The 22,792-nt window shown below is 43.4% G+C and overlaps 1 protein-coding gene across 2 annotated transcripts in view; it reads right to left on the bottom strand.

The window, feature by feature from the left end:
* SHANK2 (SH3 and multiple ankyrin repeat domains 2) overlaps positions 1 to 22,792 on the bottom strand; it is a 164,907-nt gene that overhangs the window by 57,620 nt on the left and 84,495 nt on the right. For both annotated transcript variants that reach the window (XM_053448763.1, XM_053448764.1), the window contains one exon: positions 8,294 to 8,369. In XM_053448763.1, the coding sequence (XP_053304738.1) occupies positions 8,294 to 8,369 (76 nt within the window). The remainder of the gene's footprint in view (positions 1 to 8,293; positions 8,370 to 22,792) is intronic.

Genomic DNA, 22,792 nt, shown 5'->3' with positions numbered 1-22,792 from the left:
GAGTGACTCCGCAGCATTGAGCTCTAGGCTACCCAGTACAGATACCAGGGGGGTTTGGAGCGCATGCCGGCTAACTTAGACATACACAGTTTAAAGACAATGCTGTCTGTGCAAGTGTAACGCACTGTGCATAGGCAGTCTTTTTATGCTGGGACAGATCTGAATATGATGGGAGATGACCCAAAAATCAGATTGTCCCAGGAAATTCGGGACTGTTAGCAGGTATGCTGTACAATGGCGTTACGTAATGGTAGCCTTCTGTTCAAAAACACCTGATTCAAGTTGTAGTTTAACATCACATATTTTCCATAGACCTCTTTAAGTCCTTTGAGGTCAGAGAATCATACAAATAACCAAGATGTTGCCCAGTCTTGAGGTCCGAGGGTGAGGTGTGCGGGGTGGGACAAAGGGAACAAACACCAGACCAGATCAGGGATTTGGCTCCTGAATCTAAGACGAGACCAACGACTGATTAAGCAGGAAAACGGGGAGACCGGATGGGCCGAATGGTTCTTTTTTGCCATCAAATCCAATGCTTTTTGTGTTCCGAAGCCTGTGATTGTGACGTGAAACGCATGAGGAATTTTATCCTTTGCCTCTCCTGTATTTTGCTCAGGCCCGTTACCTGCAATAACACTCTACGAACGCGACACTCGCTTCATTTAATAAGAGAAGAGTAGCCTTTGTTCGTAGAACAGTATAAAAGAGAAATAAAATATGGATTTTCAGTAAATAGTAACGCTTCCCTTTAAAATCAACGTCAATCCCTGGCTTCCTCGGGGCACGCATGTCCGAGGTTCTGGTGAGTCACGTACAGTTGAGAACAATGAACTATCTCGGCCAACAACATCTACCATGCGAATCGGTACACAAAATGTTAGAGTTAAAGGGCAGCAGACTCAAACGTGCCCAGGAAAGCCAATAAATACCCGGGAAAGCCAATAAATACATACAAATGTAAAAAAAAAAACAGCTACACATCAGAAAGATATGAAATGTTAATAAAATGTTATTAAAAAGCCAGCGCCTCTGATGTAAAATATCACTTGTCCAGCACAATCTAGGGCGATAGAAATCAAATTAATTCAAGCTCCTGTACGTTCTCAAATTAGATCACTTATGGAAATTGGAGTTCCAAAGGCTTACGGTAGCAAGTACCCCCCCCCATGGGAATGAATGGCTACATTATATCATATATAGGATATTTATCATTAGAACTATTGTAACTATTATAACTAATACAATCTGTGGACTTACAGAGGAACTCTTACCCGCGTAGTATTTAACACCATTTATTTATTTTTGGTTCTACCTCGACAAGAATGGGTTCAGTGGCAATTGGTGGCAAAACCTGCATAACTGATAATAAGCCCTGAACTAAAGTTCACACCCTCAAGGTTGCACAACCAATCAGCTTTTCCCAGAGGGGAGGAGCAACTTTATGGACAGGAATTGTCATGCAGATCCGGCAGATTTCTCATACTATATTCCACATATTTGCCAGTTATATTAGGAATACTGCATACCCCACGACATTCACTAATATATATATATATCACTGTGCATAGAGCGGGGATATAGGAGATGCACTTGTTGCCCCCTCTCCGGTTATTATTATAGGAAGGTTTTTTAAACATGCACGCCCTCACCTGAAACCGGCAAAATTTAAACTTGCAGGTTCTCTTATTTCACATCTTAATGAATAGACCCAAATAACTGCAGGTGACTGAATCCTCCAGTAGCAACATACCTGGGAACTTTCCTAACGAGCTGACTTTGAGAATGAAACAATAACCCTTTAAATCCCATTGTGAAGATCTGACACAGTAAAACGCTTCTAATACAAATCCTTATAGAAATCTTCACTCGTCATTATTTAAAAGAAAAGCACCTAATTCGGTCACCTGTGTTCAAGCAGGAATATAAACCATAACATACTGGTAGCAAAAGCACCAGTTATAAGTCCTATATATGTGATCACAGCAGTGTATAAAAGGAAGGACCCAGTTCCAGACTGGGTGACCCAACGTAACTAAGCCAAATATTGCCACGCTGCTCTCCTTCACTCTATTGGCCACAGGCTGCGTGTAACATACATGGAAAATGTAAAAAGCCATGACTAATCTACAAGACTTGATCCTATGTTTCCTGTTAAATCTTTAGCTTAGTCTCTGACATCTATATTTAACAAAAGGCTCCCTACCTCGCTTAACTAAACCCTTCAGACAGCCTCGATTTCTGTACGGTTAACCAAACGGTTTATAATCTTTCAGACTCACTTGAGAAGGCGACTGCTCCAACATTAGCTAAAGTCCTCCAGACTGATCACGCAGCTCAACCAAACCAATTACGCCTTCTAATTCCATCTGCAACTGGCCAGTGCCTTCCTAATTGGGCTTTTCTTACAATGCACACCCATCTGTTATGGGAAGGGTTAAAAAGCATGATGGTAATTTACTTCTGCCATAGAGAAACATGGAATGGGCAGCCGCTAGCAGATCAGACCCATTCAATTTATCCGAGTCCACAAAGTGTTTATTATATATGCATTTATTTATTTATATATTTAAGCATGATGTGCTTTTGACGTCTATAAGTATATGTGGCTGATTTTAATTATTTTATAATTTTAATTATATATAAATAAATTCACAGCTGATTATGATATATTATAAGTGGATGTACTACATAAATGTATTTTTTATATTTATATATTTTAATAAAATTGTATGTTTTTATCATAATACACTGTAGTGGTGTGTAACATTGTTTACATTGCTTTTCATATTTTTGGTTATATTGGCGATGACCATTTTTCATAATTCTCATCTTAGATTCGGAAGCCATGTGCCTTTCCCATGCATCTTTAAGTTCCTTCGCTCTATCGACCTCTACCATGTCTGCTGGGAGGCTGTTGCACTTATCTACCACCCTCTCAGCAAAGTAAAACTTCCTTACTACATCATATGATGTACTCTACATAAATTAGAGCCGGGAAAAGCTGTGCGCTTTAGGCTTTGGCTGGCTGGGTTTAATAGGAGTCAAAGCCCTCTATAAAGCTACTGAAATGGTTAATATAGTAACAGGGTGTGTGAGTCAAACCAACACAAATGGACTGTTCTAAATTATGCATCAGTTTAATTAAAACTGAGTAAGTCTGTCCTGCGTCCGCACACGGCTGCTAATAACACATTAAGTGAGTGTTTTAAGGTAAATACATCTGAATCACCGGCGTGCCTTTCGTTTAGGATATTAATCAGTTTGAAGAATTGCTCCGTGTTGCCTTGTAATTTATCAGCAGGGACTGACACACGAGGCGTTTCGTGAACGGAGGCCGGGCTCGGAGATCCGTCCGCTCGCTGCTCAGAGACGCCCAAGGTGAGCGGTCTCCCGGGCCTGTGACGCGCGGATGCAGAGCGTGCGCGTGGCAGAGAGATGCGGTGCGGGGTGGTGGTGCAGTGTGTGGGTGTAGAATGTGATACGGGAATGCAGTGTGTGATTGCGATGTATGAGCCTGATACAGTGTGATGATACAATGTAATGTGATGATTCAGTGTGATGATACAGTGTAATGTGATGTATAAGCCTGATACAGTGTGATGATACAATGTAATGTGATGATTCAGTGTGATGTTACAGTGTGATGTGATGTATAAGCCTGATACAGTGTGATGATACAGTGTGATGATACAGTGTGATGTTACAATGTAATGTGATGTATAAGCCTGATGCAGTGTGATGATACAATGTGATGATGTGATGTTGCAATGCGGTGTGATGATACAGTATGATGTATAAGCCTGATACAGTGTGATGATACAGTGTAATGTGATGTATAAGCCCGATGCAGTGTGATGATATGATGATGCAGCGTGATGTTACTGTATAATGTGATGTATGAGCCTGATACAGTGTGACGATGTGATGTTGCAATGTGGTGTGATGTGATGTATAAGCCTGATGCAGTGTAATGTGATGTATAAGTGTGATGTTACAGTGAAATAGTGAGCATGCCGGTTTGCAGGGATCTGGAGTAATCGTGGTTTATAGACAAATAATTAGGGTAAGATCAGCCAATGCCGTGCAGGGATGCGCCATGTGATTGTGATGTCATTGTAAAGCCCAAACTGGATTTCCATGGCTTTGTATTGTGACAGTGTTTCTTGTATGACAAAAGGCAATAATGTTGTGTAGTGTTTGAGAATAGTTTAATGCGGAATATATTCACAAAATGCAACCTACTGCATGTAATGAAATCCAGAGTTTGGCCTGTCATTTACCTTCACAAGGAAACTGTCAAATCTGAGATAACACCCTATACATGTATACAGTGATATATAACCCCCCAGCACTGTATACAGTGATGTGTGTGTGTGTGTGTATATATATAACCCCCCCAGCGCTGTATACAGTGATATATATAACCCCCCAGCACTGTATACAGTAATATTTAACCCCCCAGCGCTGTATACAGTGATATATAACCCCCCAGCACTGTATACAGTATTATTTAACCCCCCAGCGCTGTATACAGTGATATATACCCCCTCAGCGCTGTATACAGTGATATATATAACCCCCCAGCACTGTATACAGTGATATATATAACCCCCCAGCACTGTATACAGTGATGTGTGTGTGTATATATATAACCCCCCAGCACTGTATACAGTGATCTATGACCCCCCAGCACTGTATACAGTGATATATAACCTCCCCAGCGTTGTATACAGTGATATATATAACCCCCAGCACTGTATACAGTAATATTTAACCCCCCCAGCACTGTATACAGTGATATATAACCCCCCCCCCCCGCGCTGTATACAATAGACTTGTGCATTCGTATTCAGGAGAACATGAAAACGAACACGAATGTTGCTTTTCGCTTTTCAAACCGAATAACAAAACAAACAAATATGGCGGCTGCACAAAGAATTTTCGTTTCTTCGTGTTCACATATATATACTAGGCTAGCCTATTAGCACAAAACCTCTAAATATCTCCCTGGTCCCTTCCCACCACACCAGTCATTCCCTCTCGCCTATCGTAAGTCTTCTGTAGTATAGCAGGGATTAATAGGGAATCCGTAGGATGGCGCCAAGATTGAAATGCCCGTAAGAGCGACTCTATTGGTTGCCGGCAGGGGGCTCTTCTGGCATCAACCAATGAAGGGCAGCTGCTCTTCATTCTACTGCATAGTATGATAAGGAGTCCTAAAGACTGCTTTGAAGTCCTACTGTCAGGGTCTGGGAGTTACTATCACAAATAATAAGGGGCAAAGCAGCAATCACGTGACACAGCGGCAAGATCGCAGCTCTCGCACTGACCATCCTAACACTAACGCCACTTCATTTAGCACTAAAAATAAACCTGCGTTGTCTGCAGATGTATGAACGAATTTGCTGAGCGTGCCAGAAGCGCCGCATTGTACCGCAAGATCGCAAGGCAAGCCCGTTAATATACTGCTTTAAACTCGCTGCGTGCGTTCCCTCCGGATCTACAGAGAGATTCCTATAACCAGCACAGCGAGGAACCGGCCCGAGCGTCTATTCTGCCTTTGGCCGGCAATTTTTCCATTTTAATAAGATTCTTTATATATTAATAGTGAATTATTACAAAAATAATACTCGTATCACGTTATATCTAGTTTCATTATTATTATTATTATTATTATTATTATCATTAATACATTTTCTTAAATAAACCCAATGCTGGAAAAAAACTAGCCATTGTTTTCCTGACTTTAAGAAGAGTTCCATTGTAGTTGTAATGATGTCAGTTAAACAAATTAACCATAATCACATGTGTCAATTCATATATTAAAAACACCACTCCGTGTGCTCCCTGCTGATTTACTTGTCTTGGTAAACAATAAGACAATAATAAGAATAATAATAAAATATTATTATTATTATTAACAATAATGAGTATCAAAGGAAACAGCTTAAGAAAATCTAAATGTTTTTCTTCCAAACAATAAATGAGAATAGGTGTGTTTGGTATCTTGATAAAGTTACCAGCGCCCAAAGTTAGAAGTGGGTCTGTCGTATTGTCAAAGTGTCCGGTAAAATAAATACATGAACTAAATCTCAAAGTATACGTGGTCCCTGGCCAGTGTAGGGGATGCGCGGTGGACGCTGGGTGCTGTTCATGCGCGGCGGACGCTGGGTGCTGTTCATGCGCGGCGGACGCTGGGTGCTGTTCATGCGCGGCGGAAGCTGGGTGCTGTTCATGCGCGGCGGACGCTGGGTGCTGTTCATGCGCGGCGGACGCTGGGTGCTGTTCATGCGCGGCGGACGCTGGGTGCTGTTCATGCGCGGCGGAAGCTGGGTGCTGTTCATGCGCGGCGGACGCTGGGTGCTGTTCATGCGCGGCGGACGCTGGGTGCTGTTCATGCGCGGCGGACGCTGGGTGCTGTTCATGCGCGGCGGACGCTGGGTGCTGTTCATGCGCGGCGGACGCTGGGTGCTGTTCATGCGCGGCGGACGCTGGGTGCTGTTCATGCGCGGCGGACGCTGGGTGCTGTTCATGCGCGGCGGACGCTGGGTGCTGTTCATGCGCGGCGGACACTGGGTGCTGTTCATGTGCAGTGTCTGTAGAGCAGATGCTGAACTCCGCTAAGATCAATAGTAAGTCAGCCCACACTGCTAATTATGAGTAATTATGCACAGCCGTACAGGGAGAAATCAGCGCAGCATTCAGACTTGTGACAGCGACGGAGGAGGCAGGGGGATGGGGTAAATACTTAAGTCAATGAGAGAAGAAAAAAAAACCATGCCAAAAATAAATAAAAATGTTCAACAAGGAACCGAAAAATAGGCAACAGAAAAGCAAAGTCCAAAAGGGGGCAGAGGGTGCGAGCAGAGAGAAAGGAACGAGAGAGAGAGAGAGAGAGAGAGAGAGAGAGAGAGAGAGAGAGAGAGAGAGAGAGAGAGAGAGCATGAGGGTAGGGAGTGAGAGCAGAGAGAGCAAGGAATCAGAGTGCGTTCAGGGGGGTCCAGAGAGACAGGTATCAATGAAAGGGCATAAAGTGAGACCAGACAGACAGCTATCAGAGAGACGCACAGATTCCAGAGAGACAGCTATCAGAGGGGGTGAAATCAGAGATACAGGTATAGGAGAGAGGGATTAGAGTAATAAAAGAAACATGGGTATTAACGAGAGAGAGAGTGCAGGGTGACACCAGAAATGCATCTATCCGAGAGATGGCAAGGATAGAGACCAGAGAGTCAGGTATCAGAAATACAGCAGGGGCAGGGACCCGAGAGACAGCAGGGACAGAGACCAGAGAGACAGCAGGGACAGAGACCAGAGAGACAGCAGGGACAGAGACCCAAGAGACAGGTATCAGAGAGACAACAGGGGCAGAGATCCAAGAGACAGGTATCAGAGAGACAGCAGGGGCAGAGACCCGAGAGACAGGTATCAGAGAGACAGCAGGGGCAGAGATCCAAGAGACAGGTATCAGAGAACTTTTAGAAACCATTATTAAAACTAGGGCAGGACCAATGACCGAGAACTAATACAATAACCGAAACGAGCAGCGGAAACCGCACTGAGAAGTACTGGATATAAGAGAGAGCGCCGGCGTCCGCACCAAAAACTAAGGCAGCCCAGATAAAAGAAGCTCGGGAAAGTAGCAGGGAGCGCATAGAGCTACGGCACAGAGAGACAGACAGATAGTGCCAAGAACCACAGCGACCGGTACCAAACCATCAAAGCATGGACAGTGAATTCTGACAGAGCCCACGAAAAGAACAGCAAACCAAGGAAGTGAACGGAGCGCTGATGTGAGAGCGAAGAGCCCAGCGAGAGCGCAGTGAGGCAGGAGCCGGAGGGAAGGAACAGAACAGACAGCAGCATGATGGGGTATAATTATGTTTAAAGCCAGTGAGACTGTTTCCCAGATGGTCATGGAATGTACGTGATTGCATTACACATGAGACTGCTTTCCATCCTCGGAGACAGCCCTAGACAAGCACTTCCGCTGTAGCCCCTGCATGCTATCTGGTGGCTGAGGGTGGCAGAGGCCACCCTGCTTTATCTCCTCTGATGAGACGGACGGCTAAACTTTCTTAGCGAAATCATTCCTGCAATGAGCCCTCTCTGGGGAAAGCTGTGTGATTCTGGACTAGCTCTTCTAACTCCAGAAGAATATCAAGGTTGGACAACTCCCATCACTCTCATGGGAGTTCTAAATTAAACAGCGGCTGGACAGCATCTGTAAGCGCCAAAAAAAAGCCAAAACTCTAGAACACAACAGTCTTTCAACGCACATAGAATACGTTACCTGGAAGCATCGAAGCTGTCGTAGGATCCGACGGTGTAATGTCGAAATAGTTTTTTCGTTCTGTCTGTTCGAGTTTCTAAAACAAAACAAAAAAAAAAAATCAGCGTTTTTATGCCCAAAAATTTAAATATTTCATTAATATACCTCTTAACAGAAATGAACCAGATCATCATGGGTCCATTTTCAAACTGGAGAAGAGTGTGAGTGTGTGTGGCACTCAAAGAGTTAAGCATATATCTCACGGCACTAATAAATGCATTCGTTTTACTCGTTAATTAAAAGGGAAGGCTGCGCTTTTATAAGCATTTGGAGGTCTGATTGCCTCAAAGCTCTACACCTGTTGCTTGTATATCCGTTTCTTGCAGACGTCAAGTGCTTTTTCGACCAGACCGTCATTCTCAAGTAGATTAGATCAATTCATTCAAGCCTCGGTGATTAGCACCTTATTCATTTACTTCTTCATCAGAGTACAAGCGATCAAAAAAAAAAACAAAAAAAAACAACAACAAAACTAATAAACACGCTGTAGGTTTTTACAAGACGGAACGAATTCCATGCCTGGGACATTGTTCAGAAATAGATTTCCAATATCCACTCGTAGCCATGCACATTAACGAGAAACATTGATCAGTTACCGTTATTAATCAGCACAAGCACATTAAATCACATCTCTCCCAGGCTTCAATGTAACGTATCCGACAGCTAAACACGATTTCATCTCCAAACAAATTAACGAGAAGCATTAAAAGTTCCCTCTAAGATGAACAGCTTCACTCCAAAACACATGTTTTTCAATGAAATATTAGCCTTGGATGCCCACTGATGCATTTTCTTTTTTAATGAAAACTCTTGGATTAAAAAAAGGACGTTTTACACAGGAAGTGACCTCACAGATAACGGAGGAAGCCGTAACTCCAATATTCCATAATAGAGGCGAGTGTGTGCGAGGTCTTCCTCTACTTACACAATTAACACCTTATTTGTATGAGTTAATAATGTAGAAAAAACATTTAATTATGGGCACATAGACAGCGACCTACTTACACAGCCATTCCACAGCCATTAATTATACTTGGATATACAAATGGTTTTTGGGCAGGATTATTGGCTTATTGGCTGTTGGGAAACCTGCAGTATCTTTGCGATATTTGTACAGTTAAAAAGAAAAGGTTTTAGTTATTTTATTTTAAATATCTCCAAGTAAGTGAAGACCGGGCTTGATGTCAGACAAAACCCAGCCGGCTCATCTACTTGGCTATTTCTTCCCTAATAATCGACCCTTTGTCACCGATTCATTTTCCTGTTTTTTTCCGGAAGCCGTCATTTTAAATCTCGTACCCCCTACCCGCTCGGCTACAGGTGTTACACGCGCCCGAATCCTAGCGCTCAGCGGCTTTCAGGTAGCCGCAGCCCCTGTTAACTCGATATAAATCCAATCTTCTTTATAGAACAATCTCTAAAATCCAATTTCACTTGCTCTGCATGTACGACAGCCAAATAGATCCAGAAAAGTAAAAGACACATCATCGCTTTATTTATAAGTAAGATTTCTTGATCCTTTTAAAAAAAAAATTGCACCGAGACAGATTGACAAAAAAAAAAATCTTTAAGGGGGTTTTATTAATTTTGTTTTGTTAATTTCTCAATAAAAACCTCACATCGGGAAGCCATAGGTCAAGAGGTCATGATTCAGACCTAGAGTTTAAGAGGGTCAGATGTAACGTAATGGCGTTTTACTTTACTCAAAAGGGTAGTGGATAAGTGGAACAGACTCCCTGCAGGGGTGGTAGAGGCTAGTACAGTGAAGGAGGCATAGGATAGACATATGGCTCCTGAATCTGAGACGAGACCAGATTAAGCAGGAGGAACAGTCAGACTAGAAGGGGACGGAATGGGGCCGATCTGCCGTCACATTCTATGTTTCTATGTTACATAGAAGAACAAAGCCCCCTTTTTACGGAGCACTCGGTGGGTATAACCACGTGAGCCCGGAATCCCCCGTACCTCTATGTGCCAATCCCGACTATCCGCTTACATGTTTAGTGCGAGTGTGCATTCACCGTGTGCCAACAGATACCCGCACGGGTCCGCTCCGACATGGTGTCTACCTGTTTGTCTGTGCAGATGACAAGCTGTCTGTCTGAGCTGCCGAGGAACATGCATTTTACAAACGCCGACAGCAGCCTCCTAACAGAACACACAACGCAGCAGAAAAAGCAAACAATGTACCCAGTTTTACGCATATACACACACACACACATTTACACATACACTGTTTTAAAGCGCTCTGTAAAATGTAAACACCCGGCAAATACATTCAAACTAACTTTTTTGACATTTATTTACAATGTATGCCAGAGAATTCTATTTTCCCAAAGCAGACCCCTTTTTTACTTTCCGACGCTGATCAAATCTCGCATCGCTTAGGCTACAAGTCACCCCGGCACCCCCGCAGCTCGTAGAAAACACCATGATACGGTACCTCCGAAATGCACTTTCTTCTTGAATTTAGAACTCTCTGCCATAGTTTGACCCGAGGCGTTCCCTCCTCACTCGGAGATGCCCTGCCTGCTCATGCCGACGGCGATGCCTCGCACAACGTCCGCTTCGGATTTCATTAAATAAAAAAAAAAAGCGATTTTGCTCCAAAGTTTTAGAAATCTTCGGCATCCAAATACATGCAATAAAAAATAATGTATATTTCTTTTTTTAAAAAAGAGCTTTTCTCCTTTTTTCCTCTCTCTCTCTCTTCTTTTAATCCAGTATGGTATATAAGGTTTTTGGATAAGCGATACAAAAAAATAAATAAAAAATAATAATATTAAAAAAAAAATCTCCTGGAAGGAGGACTGTGTTATTATACACAAGTTGTAAGCTCAGAATAAGGACCACATCGCTTCATGCCCACACACTAGCAACCGGCTCTTTTTTCCTTTTTTTTTCTTTTTCCTGCTGCACGTTACCATGGAAATGCATCAGTCTCTAATCTAAATAAGTGCGGGTGAAGGACGCAGAAAACCTGGAACAATTACGCATGCCATTAGAGAGGAAAAGAAAAATGATTCAATCCGTCTATTAGTAACATGGCAAAGCAGGAGGAATTTTTTTTTTCCATACAGATCAATTCAAATATTTATTTTTATCCCTTGCAGTAGTTGGCCTTTTTTTTTTACATTTTTTTTTGGGGTGGTTTGATGGTACCAGACGATAAGTAAAACTCGGCTGAGACCCGTACGTTCAGAGATGGTCTTGACGATCGCCTCCCCCCCTCTCCCGGTTAGAACAGACCTGGCTGGTACTTCTGTTCTATGAATGACCACAGGTGGGTTTCCATTAATCCTTTTTTTTTTTTATGTACAGCTCAAGTGGGAATAATGAGACAAAGACTCTGCGGAGATCTTGGGTAAGACAAAAAAAAAGAGAGAGGTTTTCCTGGGAATGGGGCGAGGCGGCGGTATAAACGGCCCGAGCGATGGTGGAATGCATGGAAAATATGGCGGTAACGATGCCAAAAGAGAAAGACATTCAGACGGTGACGTCTCATTCTGGATGCTGTATCATCCCACCAGAAACCACCATAATAGACATTATTTGGCGCAGTTAAGGGCATTTAAGGACCTTTCCTCCAGTTATCTTTTTCTGGATACATAAAGTGAGCACCTCGGAGATGTAATTATTATCATGCGTGTTTCAGCCATACAGACTGTGTATCTATGACACATCCTTTATATAACCACAAATTCCCAAATATTTCTATAGTTTAACGAATATTTCCCCAAGGGGAACGTGTTGTGGGATTCCCGCCAGTGGAATCCAGTGGCCTACTTGTCCTGCCCAAAGAGCTGACAATCTTAATAGCCACCATGTATGACGATTCTACAGAACTTTCCACGGAAGGTCACGATCCCGGTTTAATTCTACAGATTACAATCCCGGGTTTAAAACTGCATGTGAGCCATAATTGGGAACTATGCCTTTAAGTATGCATTTGTTCATTGTTGCTACTTTTTTATGATTTGTTAATCAAATAGGCAAATATCCAGCATGTTTGTTACACGTTAAATCACAGGGAAATCGGTGGAATAAATTCCCGCCGGCTGGAGTTTACAAGAAATTATTTGGGATAATATATTCTGACGCCTAGCAAGCATGCTACCTGCCATGTGTCTTGGTAAGTATTACTATTGACATTGGATCTATAATTGTATTTTGACTTGAAGAATCCTTTGATGGGGGGGTGTAAGCCATAGAAATATATAAATGGTTAAATTACCAGTTTAAACCCGTTGGAAGAGGGTCCCGGTGTACAAGCTTCCATGGTAACCCTTTGGACGTTTAGTTCTCATCCTTCAGTTTTAGGGGAAGTGTCAGTGGGTCTCCAGACACCCGGTGGGTCTCCCTCTGCTAAGCGAAGGTATTTTGATGTAGAAGTAAAAAGCTAATTCCTGCTGTGTCCAGCTGGTAATGAGACTATCTGGCTTTATTGCTGTTGCCATGGTTTCCACTCATTGGATTACTTTAATGGGCAGTCTAGGTTTAACGCGGTCTGATCAGGTTCCAGGTGACTGGGGTTTGTGACGGACCTCAGGTTACCCGGAAGAGCAGATCTGCACAGGAGAAGACAAGAAGGATGGTAACGGGGCGCGGGTGGCACCCAGTCTGGGTCGAGCCTACGGGGATTGTGGATTTTCAGTGGGCATTTCATGCTGCCTATGAAAAGTTTTTGGCATATTCTGCCTATTTAATTAAAAGGACAAGTGTCTCATAACACCCACTACAAACCAGATACTCCAGTAAAAGCTTGAAGACCCCTGTCGTGGAGGTCCCGCTTTCTACAAGCAGTAAGACCAAATTATTACTCAATATGGACCAATATCGTATAGACCCATCAGTGCAGAACCACGCTGTTCCAGAAGGTATCTCCAAACGGAGAGGACAAAGCACGGCCAGCATGCTGGTGTATGAGGAACCTGCTTCCAGAAGGCAGTAGCCTAGTTATATTGAGTTAATCTCACGAGGACAGTGTTACAAACCACAGAGCAATGTCTGTAATTACCGTGACACTGATCCATGTCTCTGAGATAATACCCAATTAAAGACATACTACACCCCCTCTCCCCACCGGTACACGGAATACGATCATTCACTATCATTCCATATATTTATATTGACTGCAGTTTAGTTTTATTTTCAATGAATTTCACTGCTTGGTTACCAGCAGTCTGTCTGTCCGGGAATATGGTGTCTGCTGACATTTTTAGAACCTGGTGTTTTATTTAAATAAGTTGGATTTTGGTTCTTCTTGGAGCGCGGCAAGGTCACCTTTTCCCACTGCCACCTACGATTTGCTGCACCGTGCACCCTTCTATAGGGTCTAAGGGCAAAGTGCCTTTTATTCTCCCTGTATTATCTCTTGTTGAGAGTGGGATTCGGGGGCAGTTCCCGCTCCCTGCCCTTAAAAGTTTACCACTATATGCTGACATCGTCCATCAGCTTTTGTGTCCACCATGGTCATGGTCTCAACATGCAAAGCGTGATAGAAAGTTCTAGATTCTGCATACTTACTTATGATAATGTAAATAACTGTTTGGAAATATATAGCAATCACCCTTATTATCGGTCTCTAATTTAGCATGTCAGCTCTCAAGCTGGGCTATCATGGAAGATGACACCAGCATGGCTCAAACTTTAGGCAACACGATGAAGCAACAGATACATTCTTCCTGTGTAGGCTCTGGTTCTCTGCAGCAGGTGTAATATATCGTTCAATGGACTCCCCAGTTTCCTAACATTTAATATATTAAAAATGCTGCTTGGAAGATAGACTTTTCCACCCGCCTGCTGCAGGAAAACCGATACGTGGCTCCCCTCTTGAAGTTTCAAACCCTACAAGAATTCTCCTTCTATCCTTCGAATGGAACCAGGCCCGGACTGGCCATCGGGCACACCGGGCATTTGCCCGGTGGGCCGGGCCACGGCAGGGCCGCATTGACTTTAGGGGCTGATGGAGCTGCAGCTCCAGGCCCCTAACCTACCTACGGCCGCAGTAACGCAGGGCATAAGGGGCACCTGCCCCTTAAGCCCGCCGCAACTGCGACCGGGTCCGCCACTCTAAGGGGCCGGGAAGTCCCCACCAAGGCCGGCCTTACGGGTCTGCGGCCGCACAGGGTTTAAATTAAAACATCTGGGTTTTTTTAACTTTATTTAACATCCTCCATGTTAAATAAAGTTTTTTTTAACTTTATTTAACATGGAGGATGTTAAATAAAGTTGAAAAAAAAAAAAACCCGATGTTTTAATTTACACCCTGTGCGGCCGCACACCCCTAAGGCCGGCCTTGGTGGGGACTTCCCGGCCCCTTAGAGCAGGGCGCCACACTCCGGGGGGCGCGACGGGGGGCGGTCCGCACCGGGTGCCGCTCATCAGGGGCTGCCAACTTGCGGCATCCGGCACTCCTCCAGAGACGGACAGTAATGTCCGCCGCTGGAAGAGCAGGCTCGCAAGGGAGCGGTATCGGAGGTCTTTAACAGACCTCCGGTTCCCTTGAGTGATTTTAAGCCGGGTTCAACCCGGCTTAAAATCACTCAAGGGAGCCGGAGGTCTGTTAAAGACCTCCGATACCGCTCCCTTGTGATCTGCGCGACAACAGCTGTTGTGCGCCGGGGTTTGCTGTCAGATCCCGGCGCACAACACTGAAGCCGCGCCCACCGACCCGGTGACCCGGAAGAAGACAGAGAAGACAGAAGAACTGAAGAAGAGGAGGAAAAGGAGCTGTAAGGAGAAAAGAGGAAAGGTAGGAAAACATTCAGTGAGAGTGGATTGGTGTATATGTGTGTGGTTTGGTATATATGTGTGGTTTGGTATATATGTGTGGATTAGTGTATATGTGTGGATTAGTGTATATATGTGTGGTTTGGTATATATGTGTGGATTAGTGTATATGTGTGGATTAGTGTATATATGTGTGGATTAGTGTATATATGTGTGGATTGGTATATATGCGTGGATTGGTATATATGCGTGGATTGGTATATATGCGTGGATTGGTATATATGCGTGGATTGGTATATATGTGTGGATTGGTATACGTGTGGATTGGTGTATGTGTGGATTGGTATACGTGTGGATTGGTATACGTGTGGATTGGTATACGTGTGGATTGGTATACGTGTGGATTGGTATACGTGTGGATTGGTAAGTGTGTGAGAGTGATGGGTGTTATGCTGTACCATTTCCAATGTCTTTTTCATGATCTAATTATGCTCTAAAAGTACATCATAACTCCCATCACTCTATACTGTTCCATACAGTGGCAGAGCTGGGAGGCAGAGGCCTTGCACCCCCACCACAGGACTCCTGAAAGGTAAGTGAACTTTAAAGAGGGAGAGGGTAGATAGTTAGGAGGGGGTAGTTGCGGCAGGCTTAAGGGGCTCTGCGTTAATGCGTCCTGACTGGACCTATTTTAAGGTGGGGGCCTGGAGCTGCAGCTCCATCAGCCCCTAAGTCAATCCTGCCCTGGCACAGGCGCGGTCGCAGTTGCTGCTTGCTCCGGCAACAAGGTAAGTAGGGTGAGGGAGGGGGGTGCAGTGAGAAGGGGCAGAGGGGGGTTAGATAGTGAGAAAGGGGGAGAGGGGATAGATAGAGGCGGTACATATTGAGAAGTGGGGAAGGGGGTTACATAGTGAAAAGGGGGAACATAGTGAGAAGGGGCAGATAAGATGAAGAGAGGGGCTAGTGTGAATGCGTATGAGAATGAATGAATAAATGTGTGGATGAATTGTGTGAATGCGTATGACAATGAATTCATGTGAGGATGAATTGCTTGAATGATTTGTGAGGCTGCATTAATGAATGTGTTAATGATTTGTGTGAATGATTAAATGCAAAGATGGTACGGGTGGGCTTTAACAATAAATAAATAAATAAATATGGGCTGCTCAGGCTTAAATGCCCGGGCCTATTTTTTGTCCCAGTCCGGGCCTGAATGGAACTGACAACTTAAATGGAAGCCTGTCTATGAGTGAGCATTAATTACTTTGTTCCTAGGAGGACGGAGTTCCTGGAATAGCATAATGTCATCTGTCAGTACAGCCTGCCTGGTTTCCCTCCGTAAGGCCCAGGGGCCGTGACCTTTTTCAAATTCTCCATCTTTGCATGTTTCATCCAATCTAAACAACAAGAGCGATTTCGCACCATGGAGGTTTCCTCACTCCCATTTCCACCGCAAAGCTGTTCCATTTATCTACCACTCTCTCAGTTTTAGATTAAAACCTCCTGCCTTATTTATCCCCTCCTTTAAAACATGCGTTCCTCTGGCACTTTGCAGACACAGATGCATAACTTTGCACACCCACACGTCATGATCTCACAAGAGAGTCTTGATACCTTCAAGACACATTAAAACATACGTACTGAGGGCAAACATGAATGAGAAAGCCTACTGCCCAAGCTGAAGAACACACAAGAAGATGTTAACAAAGATTATGGCTGAGAACGAAAAAGCCGATTACCCTCAACCAAAAATACCTTCTGGGAATGGTTAGAGGAGAAGCCAACGCTGGGTGGCTGGAGGTTGCCGCTGCTCTGGGTTACCCTCAAACGTAAAATTGGTGGTATTTTGGTAGAAAACCATTGCGAGATAAACCTTTGACTCAATCGGAATTCAGAGAAGCAAACCGGCCAAGTAAAAGACCCAGTCTGAGAGCAATTACTCCTACTGTACGGCGTACAGAACAGGTCTCGGCAGGAGACGGCAAGATAAGAGGCGCCAAGAGCGAGCGACTGCTGATTTTACTATTTGGAAAAGTCTCGGCGGGGGGTATTCTGTGGATGTGAAGTTTAACCTTTTTTTCTGTTTTTCTTTTGCGCTTTAAAACACCAAAGAAGCGGCAATTTTCCTGATGTGCCATTTCCAATTGACTTGTCCACTTAGGTGACTCATAGCCCGTCCACCACTGCCATCAACGCTGAATATCCGAGATGGCAAACACACACCGCACGTATGTGGAATGCCTCTAAAACACAGGGAACGCGGAGTTAAAGGCGTAACGTCCTGGCACATCTCCATTCCCGAGGCAAGGTGGCTGGGTAAATATATCATTACGTTACGCAGGGCTGGAATCGGTGAAGGCTCCGCTACACGTTAATTACCGAACCCAACAACCGTGCAAAGGTGAATTAACAAAATGCCCGCGTTCTGGGCACCTGCGGCCCGCTGCGCAAAACCGGAGACGCGTTAGAACATAAGTGAATATTAATCGATGGCTGTTGTTGTCGATTCCCAGACTTGGCATCCGCTGTTATTTAACGACGTGGGATTTAATGCCAGACTAGAGGCGCTAACTAGCTGCTTAACCTTTTCAACGCCCCAAAAATATCAAGGCTGGCGTGCAAAAGGCCATGAACTCCCCTGACCTTCAGAAGGAGATTTCTCAGCCGGCACCGACACGGACCGTAAAAAGTCAGAAACGCTAGCTTCGGAAATCACTCTACAATTTAATTAAAGACAATATAGAGATACTCCTGAGGGTATCAGACAACGCTGGACTGAAGCATCGATTCCCGGAAACTCCTGAATGGCTTTGCTAGGACCCATAACAAGTCATTAATGACATGAGGGTCCCGTCCAAAACCTAACCGGAGTCTCCTAAAGCAAAATCACAAAAGGACCATTTATGACCTCACCTCCCTATCCATAGAAGACGCCATTACGAGCATTGTCACAATGTAGCGCAGTGTATAATAACTTAATTACGGCTTTCAAGGCATCCTTTACAGAGCTCTGTCTCTGTGACCTTGAGACTTGCTTCATTCATTACACAGTCCGACGGAATTATTTCTATTTCCACATGAAATTAAAGAATGAAATGCGCTGTTCATTGTACAAAAGCAATTAATAATGTCCAGAAAGCATTTTAATATCCTTTGGCATGTGTTCAATTTAGACTGAAAATTGAATTGGGTTGTCTGCTGATGGAAGTCACGCATTGGGTACGGTCTGGCTTTGCGAAGGGACAGGCGTCTGCTGGTGGATTTTGACCCAAGGCGTCCGTGACTCAGTTTGTGACTTCAAGAGACGATCAAGAAGTTAGTGTAGAGTTTCCTACATAGATGGTGATCAGGAGCCAAACAAAGCTTGATCTTAAACCTATTAGCCCAAAAAGGACCAATGTTAAAACGGATTGGACCAGGTTGGGCGCTCACTTAATACTAGCAACCTAGTGCAAGGAGACGAGATATGCCCCATATACTCCCTTATATTGTTACCACTCAAATTCGCCACGCTCACCGCAAGGTAACCACAGATACTAATCAGGTCGCCTTTGGAAACGTATACGTTTCATGTAGGGATGTAAAACTTCTGTCCATATTGTTTCAAGTCAGCATATGCATCGCTAGTAACTATTGTATCCATGGAATTGCTTAAACGCTAACCAGGGATACATTGATATCCATCAGCGTGCATGTAATCTCTAAATTAGTAATTTTATACTCGCCCAATGTCAGAATAGATTTATATTAAAGCACTGGACGAGATAACATGAAGAACTGTCGTTAATATGCAACAAGTCATCAAATGCGATCACCTCCCTGCCAACACCGTCCATGAAAATGAAACGGATCCAACAGAATGGAAAGATCTGAAATTTGGTACGTAATCGCCAGAATGCTATTCCATCTGAAGATGAGACCTCTGAGGTCCTGAAAGCTTATTTAACTATATCTATTTCTAGGTTGGTTCAATAAAACATATTCCGGTTGACTAAAGGCCCCGTCTTCTCTTTCTTATGTTTAGATTTCTTGATGGTTGAGAATTATACGTTTAAATGGCTTCCACAGTAGACCTCTGTAGGAACCCATTGCTGCCTTCGCTGGCTGAGTGATGGGAGTTGCAGTTCCCGGCAGCTGTGGTGCCAGAGGTTTCATCTTCCTATTAAAAATCTCCCGTGCTTTGGCTGCAAGTGAGATCTAACAGAAGCCATGTGGGTGGAGATGTAGAAGCACCATATTTTATGCTAATTACCTAGCGATCGCTCTTGTTTTTTGTTGATTTGATAAATATTCAACATCTCTTAGAAAAGCATATTGTAACTCCGGTCACCTCTAACCAGGCTGCCCTTCCCTGTACCCTGATATCCAGCTTTTAAAACCTTGCGTTTCCTCTTTTTACTCCTTTTTGGCTTCTACGTTCTACATTAAGGAGAACAGACATAGCAGGAGAAGAATAGAGCCTTTCGTCGAAGGGAATACCGTTTATGGGGCCAACGTGGATAAAAGATCTGGAGTTCCACATGTTTTCGGGATCTCAGAGGCCTCTTCTTCACCTATTTATCTATGTTTTAGTATTATATGTTTCAATGTTTATAAAACAGATTTCTTTGTTTGCCATAAGCCTAAAATCTCAACTTGGTCCTAACAAGCCCTAACAGAGGTGAGGTCCACCAAGTCCTGGAGGAGCCAGCGTTCTGGAGGAGCAAGCGTTCTTTCTTTTTTCTTTCCCCCTGAATATTCCAGAACCTCCTCTTATCATAGCAGATTACAGAAGGAGATTGTTACATCCCGTACCACTTTGTTCTATAACTGCTCAGAGCGTTTAAACGTTGCCTGCTGGACAAAAATAGCACAGCGCATTATTCCAGAAAGCAACAAACCGCAGGAGTACTGTGCGAGTGTCAGAAATACACGGCGCGGGGAGAAAATATATCAGCCGGGAAGGCTGGGAGTATAATATTAAGCGCTCTACGCCGTAGCACATAGCCGAGCCTCCATAGCGCATGGGCCTTATAGTGAGCCGAATCCGGATGTGCACTATTTGCTCTATTCCGTCCTCGATATCTTCACATCGTTTTATATTTACAGCGTAGGATTAATTAACCATTTAGACCGAAGTCACATATAATGATTAAAACACAATAAGGTAACACCCCGGCTCCCATGGCATATACATAAGGTGCATTTCATATATATATATATATATATATATATATATATATATATATATATATATATATATATATATATATATATATATATATATATATATATATACACAGTATAATGTACATATTCTTGCTGATCTCTTCTTGAAACATTGTTCCATTTCATCTGAGAGGAATCAGCATTGAAATTATTAAAGACAAACAAATTGACATGATTCTCGAGAACAGGGTCCTCAAATACAACATTAACCAAGAACTATTAAAAGTTAGATCCCAGTACAGAATAAGCCTCCACTCCCCGCCATCCAAGGAGCGACCCCAGAAGGAGTGGGGGCAATAATGGCTGCGGTTTTGGTTTGGGGTGCATGCAGCAGAGGCCCTTCTTTCACCTCAACAGTAGCTGCCGGGAGGTAACAGTTTCCTATTCTGAGAAACTATGATTCACATCAAGATGCTACAATCAAATCTTCAGCACAAGCATCCCCATGACAACGGAGAACCACTAATGGTCGGACACAGGAGGAGACGTGTCACTAAGTAACATTTACGTTCACAATCTGAACAAATATTCATCCTTGACATCTGGAGAGTATTTACGGGCAGGCGAAGCTTTGTATAACCACGGAGCGCGCATCTCTTTCGCATTACAAATAAGAGAAGTAACCAGGTGTTCAAGGTCAGGGCAATGTCACTGAGCCCGAAATTCCAACACAGGCACGTCGAATGCCAATACTGCTCCGACGTCAGCCCGTACCTCCCCGGCACTGACCAAACCATAGAGCCCAGGGATTCAGACAGCTTAGATTGCTCTCTAAATCACTAAATCACTAAATCGCTTCAAGTTCAAATGTGAAGTCGTCGGCAACCCAGAATGCAAATTCCCCCAGCCCAATTGGCCAGGATACCCAAGGACCCTCCTGAATTCAGCTGCTGGGGGACATTAAAACTTTTGCCAGAGTTCCTGGTTCCAAGATATAACTTCTTATTCCCTTCATCTACCTGGAACACCCTTAATATACATATTATATGTAGATATACAGTCCAGCTCGCCGGACAATGGTATACAAAGATATCACACGTCATCAAAACTTATAGTAGGACCAGCCTTATGCTACAATTAGAATCCAATTTGTCCTTTAGTTATTACATTTTTTGAAGCAGAATTCATTCTTCTGCCTAAATTAGCATCAGAAATGCCAAAAAGGAACACATTTCTCACACTATGTATGTATGTATGACGGGCAATTCAAAAGTCAATAGCATTTACTGTAAAAGCTACAGCACATCCTTTAGATTGAAGTGCTCTTATACGGAGAAGCTCGCGGAATCTTAATCATACAGCCCTGTACTACAATGACATATTAATGACTTCTAATATTAGATGGCATTGAATATATCTGTTATATAGACCTTAAGTTATATGCAACACTATAGGCAAAAAGCACATATATTAATATATATATATATATAAACATTTCTCATATGTGTGTCTTCCTCTTTCCCTCTCTCTCCCTCTCTTTCTCTCTCTCTATCTCTTTCTCTCTCTCATCCCGATTGCTCCAGGTTTAGCACTTTGACCTGGATCTTATCGTTAGAAATATGGCCTGGAGTTCTAAAACGTATTGGGATTTCCGGCATGGTACTTTGTCCAGCCGCAGTTCATCTTCGCATTCTAGGTTTCCTCCAAGCAGAATTAACACCTCTTCCTCCCAATTTCAGGAAATTCAGTAGAAAATACCCAATTCATCGCACACCTGCAAAGCTTCGACTCCAATTATATCTGAAAAACATTCTGATTGCGCCTATTTATGGAATTCTACTGTGTTCTTCAAATGGGAACTTATAACCAAAGACTCACCCTACGCTTGATTTAATAGTTCACCTGGAAAATTCAGCATAAGTGTAATAAGAATGTATCCAGATGTCGGATATGTTAATATCAGCTCTACACAGTACCCTACTTAACCAAGGCAATCGTAACTCCGTATGTGTCGGTGTGGTTGGAGATAAAGGTGCAGACAAATTTTCTATATGACGGGACATTTTATTTTACTTAAATAAAATACTTTGTTTTCATGAGGATACGGCTTGTAAAATGTAGTATAAATGTAAACAGGCATGTTATGAATATTCTCCAGATGCATCAATAACTTTGCATGGGATATTAACACACAAACTAGACGGCTGTTTCCTACAGCTTGTTCTTGCATGACATGCTCCGTTTCAGGGAATTATTTGTGGAAATATCTAAAATTTCCGGGTTCTGTTAAAATGTCTCACGCAGACATCAAATTAGAGAGTCGTTAATCACAAAATCAGGAGAAACGAAACCCATGGAGGGCTTTTTGTGCAATGTTATTCGTTTAGTTGCTCATGGTCATGATCATCATGATGGGGAGTTTTGGTGACCCCGATTGGCGATTCCCTAACACCTGCATTAAAATCACAACTTTCTTGGCTAGGCTTGAATGAACTCGAGCAGCCTGGTTCCATTGGGACCTGCCTAGTCTGGTATACACAGTATCACTACAGGTAGAAGACTCAAACTTCCCCATCTACA

Source organism: Spea bombifrons, chromosome 10 (assembly GCF_027358695.1).
Source record: "Spea bombifrons isolate aSpeBom1 chromosome 10, aSpeBom1.2.pri, whole genome shotgun sequence".
In the NCBI taxonomy this organism is placed as follows: Eukaryota; Metazoa; Chordata; class Amphibia; order Anura; family Pelobatidae; genus Spea; species Spea bombifrons.
Note: the sequence above shows the minus strand (reverse complement) of the source record. Positions and strands in the feature narration are given on the sequence as shown.